The following is a 12,683-nucleotide window of genomic DNA, read 5'->3' as shown; positions in this document are numbered from 1 at the left end:
TTTTAATCACAACTCTGTCACTTACTAACCATGTGGCCTTGGACAAGTGACCACCCCCAAGCCTCACTCTCCTTATCTAAAAACTGAGGAATAATAACCGCAATGATTCTGGGTTGTCATGAGGATTAAAGGGCTTAGCAAAGAACCTGGCACCCCACTGAGACTTAGAGGATGCTACCTGCTGGCATTATAGCTAAGACACTGCTCTTTTCACTACACTGCAAACTCTGATGGGGAAGGCTTCGGCCCCCACATGCATCATCACCACAGAGCTGGTGAGTGTCGGAAAAAATGGGGAAATTAATGCAGCTTGGCAAAATGTGCCCGGGGAGCAGAATGATAAATGCCTGTATAGTAGTAACTATGCAACTGCTCCCACAAGTCGCCATGCAGTAGTGGAATTTTCACCTTGAGGGGTGCCAAGGGAAATGCACCATTTTCTTGCCTCTGCGCTCTCGCCTTTACATCAGCATCTGAGGAATGGAACACTGCAGACTAAGAAAGCTCCTTCTGTTTCAATGACCCTCAAGCTGAGACAACCAGAGGAGTCAGTGTTCTGTTTCCATTCCTCTTCCTCCAGAATGAATACATCACAACTCTGTTAGCAATCAGCAGCTATCCATCTGCAGACCTGTCCAAGCCTGCTTCTGAGTAGGTGGAGCTCAAATCCCTAAGGATTCTCCAAGCACCTGCTGTGTGACCTAGCCTCTTGCCCCCTGCCCATCAGGGTATGAGATTGCCCCCAAATCCTGAAATACAATGTCTACTCTGCAGTACCATATGCTTTCCTCTGGAAGACCACTATACACGGGGTGATTAGATGCTAGAGTAAAACTAAATAGTAACAAGTGACTCAGACTTCTGAGGAGAGGTTTCCATTCAATTCCATAACTGGAATTGAAGCAACTACTGCTTTCTAGACACTGTGTCATGCACGAAAGATACAGCCACAACCAAGACATGGTATTTGTCCTCAGGCAGCTTACATTTGAAATGGTAACTGTCTAAGGTAATCAGCTGGGTAAGCTCTAATCTGAATCTTGTAAAGTCATACAACTTGGATTTGCAGGTAAGGGGCCTGGGGTTGAAATATGCCAAAACTCATCCATGTTATATCTTTTTGCTTTTTCATACTGTTGATGGGGTTCTCAAGGCAAGATTACCAAAGTGGTTTGCCATTCCCTTCTCCAGTGGACCACGTTTTGTCAGAACTCTCCACCATGACCCATCCGTCTTAGGTGGCCCTACACAGCATGGCTCATTGCCACTATGAATGGAAATAAAAGCTCAAGAAAGGACCCTAAGCAATTAAAATAACTCCTCCTAATTCTTCAAAGGTACATTTCACTGTCCCAGCTTTAAAGTGGCAGTTTTGGGGGAAGGAAGGGCACCACTGGCCTAGTCTGTGCCCAGATACCAAAGAGGGGAGAATGAATTTCACAGGTTCTATCTCCTCTGGCACCATCTGGCCGTTTAGGAGGTGGTGGTTGGTGAGCACCATTCTCAATCACCTCTGCCCTGTAGCCTGCACAACCACTATCCAGTCACCTCGATGTCCATTCTTCCATGATACTGCCACAGAGCCACTGTGTAGCTCTGCCACTTCCCAGCTGTGTCCCCAGATAAGTTACTTCCCCAAGCTTTGATTTCCCCATCTACGAATGGGAATAACATAGTATACTGCTTCATGGGAATGCGGTAAGAATTGAAAGGGATGTTTATACAGTGTATGATGGATGGCACATAGTCAATGTTCAACAAAAAGGAGCCTTTATTATTTCTTAAAAATCCTTAAAAAAAAAAAAAATCCTAGGGTTCCCCATCATGTCTTTCTTAATTGCCAATCTCTGTGCTCAGACCCAAGCCTGCCAACACCATCCCCACGTTTATCATCTCAGAAGCAACCAGCCGCTTCCCATAGATCTTTCAGGAGCCTAAAAGGCTTGATCTTCTTCTCACCTACCAAATTCAGTCTCCCCCAGACTGCAAATTTCATCTCCTATGAGAAGCTCTCCCAAAGATTCAAGATGCCTGGCCAACAACTATTCTATGACACTGCCCCTAGATCTTTCTGCTCTCACGGTCTCAGCTCTTACCTGTAGGAGATACATGCCGTCAGTCACATCCCATTTCGAAAGCTGTAGAACTCTGTGTCCTCCCTGTTGTCACATTCTAAGTCCACAGCTCAAATGCACTGACAGGTAATAATGGATAAAGAGGAACCCAAGAATCACGGAAATGATTCATATCAAACTCCAGCTCTATGACAACTGACAACAATTTCCAAAGAGCTGTAAGAAATGGAAGTTGCCTGAAAACCCACAGAAGACTGGATATGACAAAGAAATCAACCAGCTTAACTAACATTTGTTTGTTGCTTCATGGTTATAAAATACTTTCACATTCATAACATCATTTTGACAACCACTCGGAGAAGCAGGCCTAATAAGCAGGATTATACCTGACAGATGCAAAACCAGAGGCTCAGAGCAGTTGGTCCAAAAATCAAATGACAATGTAAAGTCACTTGATTCTCCCAATTCCCTCTCCTACTGGTTGCTCCTTCACACAGACTCTTATCCTCAAATGATGTGCATGCTCTAGGTTAGTAATGATATTAAAAAAATCTTACCCGAAAGGGCTCCCATGGAAATAAAACCAGAGAAGATACTCAACAATGACTAAATTATCTTTCTAGATGAGGAACTTTCCTCAAGCAATCCCGGCAGTGCTGGCTACAGCGACACATATATTTTGATCAGCAGCCACGAACAACTGTCCCCAGCCAGCTGGATCTCCTGAAGTGGCACCTGGAAGGTCCTAAAGGCAGCGACAAGCAGCCCGCAGCACCTACGAGTGGCTTCGAGTCTGCCTCCTGCTCTCCTTTCTCCTTGCACTTTTGGCCCCTCTGAAAAGCCAGAAGATTCACGGCTGATTGTCACAGCAGCTGCTCTTTTCACAAAGACATCTCTGACTGCTTCCATTTCTGCTACCACAGTCAGTCTCCCCCATCTTGGATGACACCAGGCATCCAGTAAAAAAAGCTCCCATACAAATAGCAAGCTGCAGATGCAGGAGGTGGTGGCCACCACCTGCAGAGCTCCCACAGACAGAACCACTGCATCACAGAAGGGAATTACAGAATCACACAAAGACTAACTTCTTCCTTCTAGTCATAATTGGGTGATCCCACTATCAAATGACCTGGCGTCTTGGGGTTCTTAAGGCTACATGCCAAAAGAAAGGCCTGGTTTTGCTTCCTTGGAAGTGATGAGAATGTTTTCTCTTTACCTACCTCATGGGGAGCCTACCAGCCAAGGCCTCAGCACCTCAGGACACTGGAGGCAAAGAAGAGTCTGGAACTGAATGGGATTAACCTTGGGGAAGAGGGGTAACTACAGGGTTGGTTCCTAAGGCAACCATTCAGTATAATATATCCAAAGGAACTGGCAAAGAGAGGCTTGATTCAGGCCATTGCCAATACCAAAGAAGGCCTCCAGCAGGAAGCTCCAAGAAGTGATAACCCTTGGAATTAAACACTTGACGCTCTACTGGGGAACCAGCCATTCCAAACAAGGTCCCAAACAGTGACCAGGGGTCCAGGACACAGAATCTATTCCCCGGGCAATGAGACTGGCAAAATCCAGGGTAAGGTTCCTGTCCCAGTTCTCTGCTAGAACTGGCAGAGAGATCCAGCTGTCTGGACTGGATGAGTGTGGGAGGGAGAAGGCATTTAAGAAAGGCAAAAGGAAGGCCAGAGTTCATCACAGCCAAGAAGCCAGGCCTCCAGCAGCCTACCAAATTCCAGAGCTGGACTCAAGAGGTCTCAGGGAAAAAGGGAGGTGGAGAGAAAGTGGAAAGCAGCTCAACAGAGTCAAGGCAGGTGGGTAATGACACCAAATGAAGGAAAACTTTGAAAGAAAAGACAAGTCTGTCAAGCTGGATGGCAGAAAAACTGAGATGAATACAAGACATCACCCTTGTTATTCACTGGGGGTGGGGGGAGCGGGCAGCAGTTGTCCAAGCAGCTAAGGGCAAAGGAAGGCAGAAGAACCAATCCATGCAAAGACCCAGAAGTAACAAACAACATGATTTCTCTGGTTTGGCCACGATGAGTTGCAAAGTGCAAGGGAGAAGTGATAGAAGGTGAGGTTGGATATTGACAGGGGTGGGATCAATCTCTTAGGACAAGTCAGAGATTCTGGACTTCATCCTGTATGGGAAGCCATTAAAAAGTATATTCATCCCCATGACAATTATTTGCTGATGACCTACTGTGTGCTAGGCACTAGTTAAGGTGATGGAGACACAGTGGTGAACAAGGCCAACAACAATTCTGAAACTCACGCTCTAATAACCGCATTCTTGGCACACTGGCTGTGGGGACTCTGTGTTTCTTGTACCTCTTGAGGGCAGAGGTTGGGTCTCATTTTCCACTATATCCTGAAGGCTCAGCTAAATTTCTTCCATATAAAGTTTTCCAGTTGGGTTTCCAATAAGTGTTTATTGTGGGAAAGGATGCTTTCTGTATTTTTTTAAAATGTTTTTTAAAAATAAGATCCTAACATGGTCAGATTTATATTTTAGTTCATTATTTTGGCAGCTGGGTGGAGGCAGCCAGAATGAGCCCAGCTAGAAACAAGGGGTTCTCAACTAAGGGGTGGTCATTGTCATCAACAGATAGTAGGGGTCCAAGCTAGAGGGACAGTGGTGGAGATGGAGGTAGTTTTAGTCCCCTGGACGACTGATTCACTGACAGCTCACTCAGCCTTCACAGACTTTGTACGTCTCTCATCAAACCACTGCAGCCTTCTTTGAACCCTCATTGGCTCCTGTTTTCACTCTAAACCTCAGCATGATTTACTTTTACCCTGGGACAGCCAGGTTTTCAAGGTCAAAGGCAACAGTAGAGAGCTTGGTCAGCTCCAGGATGACCCTGGGCACAGCCTGGGGCAGTCGTAATGCTGCAGAGCGTGGTGGTGACACATGAGGTCACTGGGACTTTAAATCAGCCCTGATGAATTTCCTCTGCTGCTGAGAGGAAGTGCTGGAAACATCCTTGCTGCGGATGCTGATGGCTACTTCAAAAGACAGGAATTCACGCTCCCAGGAACCGCATGGAGATTGGCCATGGATTCCCAAGTACTGGGCCTCCAGTATTTCCACTGGTTGTGATTCTAAGGGCTTCCCTCATAGCTCAGTTGGTAAAGAATCCACCTGCAATGCAGGTGACCCTGGTTTGATTCTGGGTTGGGAAGATCTGCTGGAGAAGGGATAGGCTACCCACTCCAGTATTCTTGGGCTTCTCTTGTAGCTCAGCTGGTAAAGAACCCACCTGCTATGTGGGAGACCTGGGTTCGATCCCTGGGTTGGGAAGATCACCTGGAGAAGGGAAAGGCTACCCACTCCAGAATTCTGCCCTGGAGAATTCCATGGACTGTATAGTCTCCGTGGGGGTCCCAAAGACTTGGACACGACTGAGCAACTTTCACTTTCACGATTCTAAGAAGTTTTGCCACAAGATCTAAGATGGTTCTTTGTAGCTCCTAAGATCTCAAGTGATTAAGACAGAAGAGCAGCTCTGATTCAAACTTATAATAAAACATGTATCTGAAGTACAGAGTGGCTCGCATGTTATGAACCCAATAGTAACTCTTTTGTACAGCACTTTACAGTTCATAAGAGCCCTTATATAGTTTATTTGCATTTTTCAATAATCCTGTGGGCAAGGTAAACTAGATATTATTACTCCCATTTTGTAGATGAGAAAACTAACGCTTGGAGAGGTTTTGACTGGCCCAAAGACATATGGACTATAGGTGACAGAGCAGAAATTCCAACCCAGGTTTCACTCCATATTCAAGCCTCTGTCCACCAGAGATCCAACTCCAGAAAGCAGTAGGCTTGACCGTGGTCATGAGTTAACATCTCTGTGCCAGTCCTCATTGAGGCCAGTCCTCTCTTCGCTGCTTTTCCTCAGGAAAGGACCCAGTCTGGAGTCTGCAGAGTGCTACCAGGATGCACCCACTGCAGAGTAAAGCAAACTATCCCTCCCTGGAAGCCTCCTCACACTAATCTCATCACGGCAGCAGACAATGTGTCTTTTGATCTAAGCAAGATTTATGCCCCCCAACAGGAGTTCTTGCACTGTGTCAGCGCACTTCTCCTGATGATTTACTTTGTACCAAGCCTCGCCCTAATTATATAAAAATAAATAAGACACTTAGGCCCTCAAAGAGCTCCAGGTTGATTTAGAGATGGACAGACTAGTAAGGACTGTATTACTAATAAATACGGTATTACAGCGTCAGGTTAGCAACTTTGCCTTTTCTTTGTGAAAACTTGGCTCACAGCACTGTGCCTGGCCCACAGCAGGATGCAGTAAACACTGACTGGATAAATAAACGAAACTAAGATAAAACATGACAACAAATGGTGCACACACTTCAGTGAAAGCATTGCTCTTCTCCACCTTAAAACTTCCATCTTCCCACAGCCCCTTTTCTCTTTATGCCTGTGCTGAAAGAAAAAGCATCCTTCTTTCCTGTTGGAACTAAGCCCTTCACAGCGATGTCCCTCTTCAGCCTCATTGCATTGGCAGCCCTCTTCCAGCCACATCCCCCAGCCCCCGCCCTTGCCTCTGTCCTCAGAAGATTTCTCTCTTCCCTGCTCTCTGATCCTTGCGTTCAGGTTTCTGTCCCACCCCAGGTTCCCCGAGCTTATAAAACTAACAAACCAAGCTCTCCTTTCAAGTGTCTATGCTCGTCCTCAACCTCCTTTGACCACCAATCTCCTGATTCTGTTGTTCACGCCTGCAGCTGGGTTTCTCCTCAGCCTTCCATTTGTACCACGTCCTTGCGTTAGCCTCCACCTGAGCTGGTCTCTGATGCATCATCCCCACTCCCCATCGCCAAGGCCAGTGGTCTCGTCTCCGGTTCCCAGCTCCCTGACCTCCTGCTGAAATCCCCTGGGCTTCTGCGACGCTGCAGTTCCTGGCTCGCTTTCTCCCTCTCCTGTCAATAATCATCTCTATCTGGCTGCTCTTCCTCTGCTTTCCTCTTAATGCAAGTTCTTGCCAAGATTCCCCTGTTACTTCACATTAACTCCCTTGAGAACTAATTTAATGTCAAAGCTTCCAATTCAGGAAGCCTTTCCAGTCACCACCTCCCACCCCCACCACCCCACCCTACCCCAACCCTGTAGAACCCAAAAGAACCACAGGGACTGAAAATGCAAGAAAGAAAAAGGTCCCCGAGGGCAGGGGAAGGGATGGGATCAACAGAGTTTCAATGTCAGACTCTCACCGCCTCTGACACATTCTGCTTGTCCTGCAATGAACTTTTTACCTAGCCCTGCCACCAGCTCACAAGCTCCTAAGACAGGACCTGTCCCACTCTGCTCTGCTGCCCCCGTTCGACTCATGGAGTGCCCAGACAGACAGGCAGACATAAGCATCTGCTGGATAAAAGAAGAAAAACCAAAGATAAACATGCGTGAAGGCATAAACTGGTCAACTGTGAAACACTAAAAGACGATAAGGCTCGCCATCAACAGACTTCATAGGAAACTTCCAGGTTGCTCGGGCATTTTACAGGTCTGTCCATTTTCTGGCTCTGTTGGACATTTGATGCCCAAATGCCTGAGAACATGGAAGTGCTTATTCTGGAACTGGCCTGGGATTGAGAAGCACAGACTGTAGCGACAGAGAGAGAGAGGGAGAAGCTGAAGAGGAGCTGAAGAGGACCGCAGCCTCGGAAACCATCTCTTTCTCAATGTGTTCAATCAGTGAACATCCACTAAGCACCTCTGAGGTGCCAGGATCTATGCCAGACACTGGGAACACGGCTTTGAACGAGATGATAAGGTCCTTGCCCTCCTGGATCTTATATAGTTCAGTGAGAAGAGGTGAATAAATACAAATAAATAAGAAAAACAGTGGGCAGTAAATAAGCGCTTCTGCATCAGATCCTTGACCATCACTTTCAAACAAGACAGCCCTGACTGGTGACTCCTTCTCTCTCCTGAGTGTTCACACAAACAAATCCAGTTCCCCGCTTTGAGGTTTGTTTTGTGTTTTTCTCCTCCGGTTAGGTCAGCAGCTACAGCATAGATGTGCTGGCTTTTTTAATCTCCAACGAAACCCTGTTTGGATGAACACTGCCCCCCGCATCTGGGGAGGCCTCTGAAACCGCTCCACGCAGACAGCTTGGGCAGCCAGACGCCTTGGTCTCAGAGACCTCCTGCCCCTTAAGAAGAGCCAGGATGCTGTGGATTACTTCCCAGAAAGCTACTTGGGGATGCTTTTTCAGGTTGTGTTCCATTCTGTCAGAGCCCTCCGGACTCAGCTGATTGCTGGTGGTAGATTTCTGTGTTATTTAGGGCACCAAAGTCCCACAGTCTTGACACAAACTTAAAATTAGAAATGTATTAAATATAGGAAAGGAGGAAGGTCATTCAGGAAAGGCAGCCTTCTGAGGGAGATGCAGGACAAAGACGCCCTGGAAACTTCCAGGTTCATTAATGGGTTTTACACAGCATTCAAGTGGTATTTCTCCTTCAGAAATAACACTGTGGAAAGCGTAGGGGACTGGCTCAAACCTCAGCTAACACAGCTGAGTGAGTGACTCTGCAAACTAAAAATAGCTTCTTTCCCACTCATTCTGACAGATTTCACTTAGACCCTGTGCACAGGTTGATTCTCCAACAAACAGTTTCAGTCTGTAGCAAAATGAGGGTTGGTGACATTTGGGCTTGACAATTACCCAATCCCTGGTTCAACTTTTGTTTATTTCCATGTTTCTTGCTCCAATGGCTGCATATGTGCACACGTGCACGTGTGCACTGAGCTCCCTGGCTGGGATCTGGTGCTCTTCAACCAGACGTGGGCAGAATTTAAACCAGGAACATGACTCAGGACCATGGCTGCAGACGGAGCCCAGAGCCAGGCTCTCAGAAACAGTGGGAAGCAGGCTCTTTGTCTCAGCAAGCCTCTCCGTGTCTCAGTTTCCTCACTTATAAAACAAGGATAAACATTCCTATTCTGGCCTACTTCACAGCATCACACTGGGATCAAGAGAGAGAACGCACATGAGAGTTACTTTCTTTTAGACAGGACTCCTACCAGAAGGATGGATGGCAGTGATGGAACAAGTGAAACAGGCAGCCAGACTATAAAATTCAGCTGGACCACTGGCCGGGTCAGCCATCCCGCTCCTTGACCTTCCTTCCAGGAGCTAAAAGCAGATCCAGATTCAAGGCTTTAGTTCATGTTGTCCCCTCTGCCTGGAATGTCCTTCTCCCTTAGCTAAACTCCTATGCATCTCTAAGAACCCAGTCCAAACACTTTTTTTTGGTTATTGTCTTCAGAGTAAATCATTCCATCTTCACTGCTCCCTTGGCCTTTTGCACATATCTCCCACAGCACTTTTCACTCTACATGGTAAGGAATTTATTTACACACCTGGAAATTCTTTGATGGCAAAGAGTATTTATCTTTGTACCCACCTCCCCAGCCACCACCGTGTGATCCAAAGTAAGCATATGGTAGGTGTTAACCAATGTTCCCCAAGTTGCCTACAGAATGGGCAACAGCCCAAAGCCAAGAAGGGGATAAACCCAAGAGACATGCACAAAGGTGGGATAACACACACAGAACCAGCAACGGGGGTGGCAGGAGGGGGATGTAGGAACGTGGAGTCACCCAGGTCTGCTGTTACCAGCAATAAGGTCACAACCACAGGGACAGGAGTCAGAGCCGAACTGCAAGTCCTGGGAGGGCCAGGTAGGAGCATCCAAGTCCCAATGACCTAAACTGGAACTGGAGGCCCTGGGCATGAGGAACAAGGGCAGAAAGCAGAGCCAACATTTCCAGATCTGCCAAAGTAAGGCCAGTAGCTTGGGGTTGAGTGACCTTGGCTGTGACACCTAGGGACTCTAGAGGCAGGAGTCATTACAAATTTAAGTAATGATCATCTCCTTAAAATAAGAATCAGACATGGAAGGGACTTTAAGAGGTATAAGAAACTTGAGGAATCACCTGGTCTAACAACCCTAACCTATATATTGGAGAACTAAGGGTACAGGAGGAATGGGGTTTATCCAAGTTTAGCCAGTCAGGGCAGAATCATGGGGCTTCCCTGGTAGCTCAGCTGGTAAAGAATCCACCTGCAATGCAGGAGACCCTAGTTCAATTCCTGGATCAGGAAGATCCGCTGGAGAAAGGATAGCCCAGTACTCTTGGGCTTCCCTGGTAGCTCAGACGGTAAAGAATTCGCAATGTGGGAGACCTGGGTTCGATCCCTGGGTTAGAAAGATCACCTGGAGAAGGGATCAGCTAGCTACTCACTCCAGTATCCTGGCCTAGAGAATTCCATGGACAGAAGAGCCTGGTAGACAACAGTCCATGGGGTCACAAAGAGTTGGACATGATTGAACGACTCTCCAAATAAAAGGAGGTGGGTACAGGAGGAAAGGGGTTTGCCCAAGTTTACCCAGTCAGGGAAGAATCATGGCTAGACCCAGGTCTTTTGAACCCCAAGCTGGACCTTGTACCCTCAGAGGCTGTTGACCTTCAGTCAAGAATGTCTCCTGATAGTTCTACTAACATAACAGGTACCCTACTCTAGCTGCTTCAGAATCCTGGGGGAGCCCCACTGAACCCACTAAGTGAGTACAGATACTTCTGTCCTACTGGGAAGTGTGGGCTTCTCCCTTTGGGTGGAGTTCGGAAGCAGTGTTCCACAGGAAATGAACAGAGAGTAGCCCCACCGGGCACTTAGAAAGCAAAAGGCTCCTGGCAGGGAGCAGACAAACCAGTTCACCCACACCCTACCCTGACATGTGCATGGGGGTAATCCCAACCATTGTGCTCACCCTGGAATTTTCCAAGAGTGGTTAGAGAGGGCCAGTACCTAAGGCAAAGCTGAAAGTACATGAAACACAGTCTTCAGTACTGTAAGAACACTGAACCACGGCCTGTCTGGTCTAAAATCTCAGTCTTTCTCAGGCTAGAGATAAGACGGGGCTCAGAAGAAAAGAACTGGGACTCTCAAAGAATCAGAGATACTGACTCCCAGAACTTCCCTGCCAGTGAGCATACACAGGCAACATTGTTTCATCTCTACAGAGAGTATGAGAGCTTCAAGTCCAAGTCCCAGCCCCACAGTTTACCTACTGTGTGATCCAAGGCCAGCAACTAACCCATTAGTCTCCTTATTTTTACCACAGTGATTATAACATCTATGTCCAAGTTTATTGTAAGAATGAAAGAATAAATGTAAAGCATTTAGCATGCTTCCTGGGCCATAATAACCACCAAGTTACACAGGATTTATTTGCTTTCCTTTGTTCGTGGGAGGGGTCAGTCAGACCGGAGTCCAGCTGTGTCTACCTGTGCCTTCCTCTCCCACTTGGTTGTCTCTCTGGATCCTCCTGGGCAGACATCCTACCTGAGGCCTCAGCCCAGATAGCTCCCTCCTCCCTCCGTTTATCCCTGGACATAGCAGAAGGTAACAGGTCAGCTATGGGCTACTCCAGTCAGCAATCAGCTCAGTCCAAGGCTGTTCCTTTCTCCCCAGGTGTCTGTGCACCTCCCTGGCCAAGCCCCTATCAGGGTATCCCCCGGTTTATTACTGCTCTGGTCTTCCCTAAGGTGAACCCACTCCTAGCAGCTTACAGCTCTGGGCCTCCGGCAAATAGCTGCCTGAGCAGCCAGACCTAGACATCAACAGCAGAGAGAATTCCCAGATCCAATTTACCAACAGGAAACGACCTGGGGTCTGCGCCTGCAGTGAGACCAGTGAGTACACACACTGGTACCAGCTTTCCGGAGTCTGGAGAGGAAACGGAGGGGAGCACAGAAATGAAGCTGCTACAGGGCTCAGAGCTCAAGCTGACTCCTCACACCGCCCTTCCAAGAAGCTCAATAAAAAAATCACATCAGGGTGAGGCTCTCCAGCTATCTGCTTGCACTGCCACAGGGCTGCATAGCATGACCACCGCCGGGCCTTCCAAGGCTCCAAAGGGGAAGAAGAGAAAGGACCCCACAGGTACTGCATGCTGGGCAGATGCCAAAAACTTTGCGTGTGATCTTTATCAATGACCTTCTGTGGTAGGTATTCTTGCCTCGTCTTGCCAATAAAACCAGAGACTCAGAAAAATCCATGAAGCCAGTGTGCCTCTGCTATGCTACCTGACCACTACATCTTAAGCATCCTGGGAAAGAAAAGGAAAGCAAAAGAGTCTGCAGCAACAGGTACCAAGCTCTCAGCACCTTCCTCGCTCAGCAGACAGCACTAGCTCAAGTACTGCATTCCCTCCTTCACTGGAGTCAACGTCTCTCAAACACAATCTACAGAAATACAGCAGAAGCCATGAAGATGTTCATGGCCTTTGCCCCTGCAATGTCATCCCCAAGATTTTCCCTTCAAGAAACAGTTAACAGAATATTTGCTGCAGAATTCACTATAGTGACTAAAAAACAAAAAGAAAGACAGAAAAGAAATGATCTCAATGTCCAATATTCACAGAATGGTTTGGAAAACCCCAGAACCTTCAAACCATATAATATTAGACAGTCATTTTGAGTAATCAAAGACCAGGAAGAAACAAAGCAAGGCATTTGTGATCAAACAAATGAAGTTTGACTATAAAAGATCATAAATGCCATCACTACAACTTTGTAA

At 47.2% G+C, this 12,683-nt stretch overlaps 1 protein-coding gene across 4 annotated transcripts in view; it reads right to left on the bottom strand.

Annotated features, from left to right (window-relative positions):
* Positions 1-12,683, bottom strand: part of SERGEF (secretion regulating guanine nucleotide exchange factor) — a 256,873-nt gene that overhangs the window by 185,606 nt on the left and 58,584 nt on the right. For 2 of the 4 annotated variants that reach the window (XM_027979349.3, XM_027979351.3), the window contains exon 10: positions 9,122-9,233. The exons of the other annotated variants lie outside the window; for them this stretch is intronic. In XM_027979349.3, coding sequence (XP_027835150.2) covers positions 9,122-9,233 — 112 coding nt within the window. The remainder of the gene's footprint in view (positions 1-9,121; positions 9,234-12,683) is intronic. 4 annotated transcript variants of the gene reach the window in all.

Source organism: Ovis aries, chromosome 15, assembly GCF_016772045.2.
Source record: "Ovis aries strain OAR_USU_Benz2616 breed Rambouillet chromosome 15, ARS-UI_Ramb_v3.0, whole genome shotgun sequence".
In the NCBI taxonomy this organism is placed as follows: Eukaryota; Metazoa; Chordata; class Mammalia; order Artiodactyla; family Bovidae; genus Ovis; species Ovis aries.
This window is presented reverse-complemented; position numbering and strand designations above follow the sequence as displayed.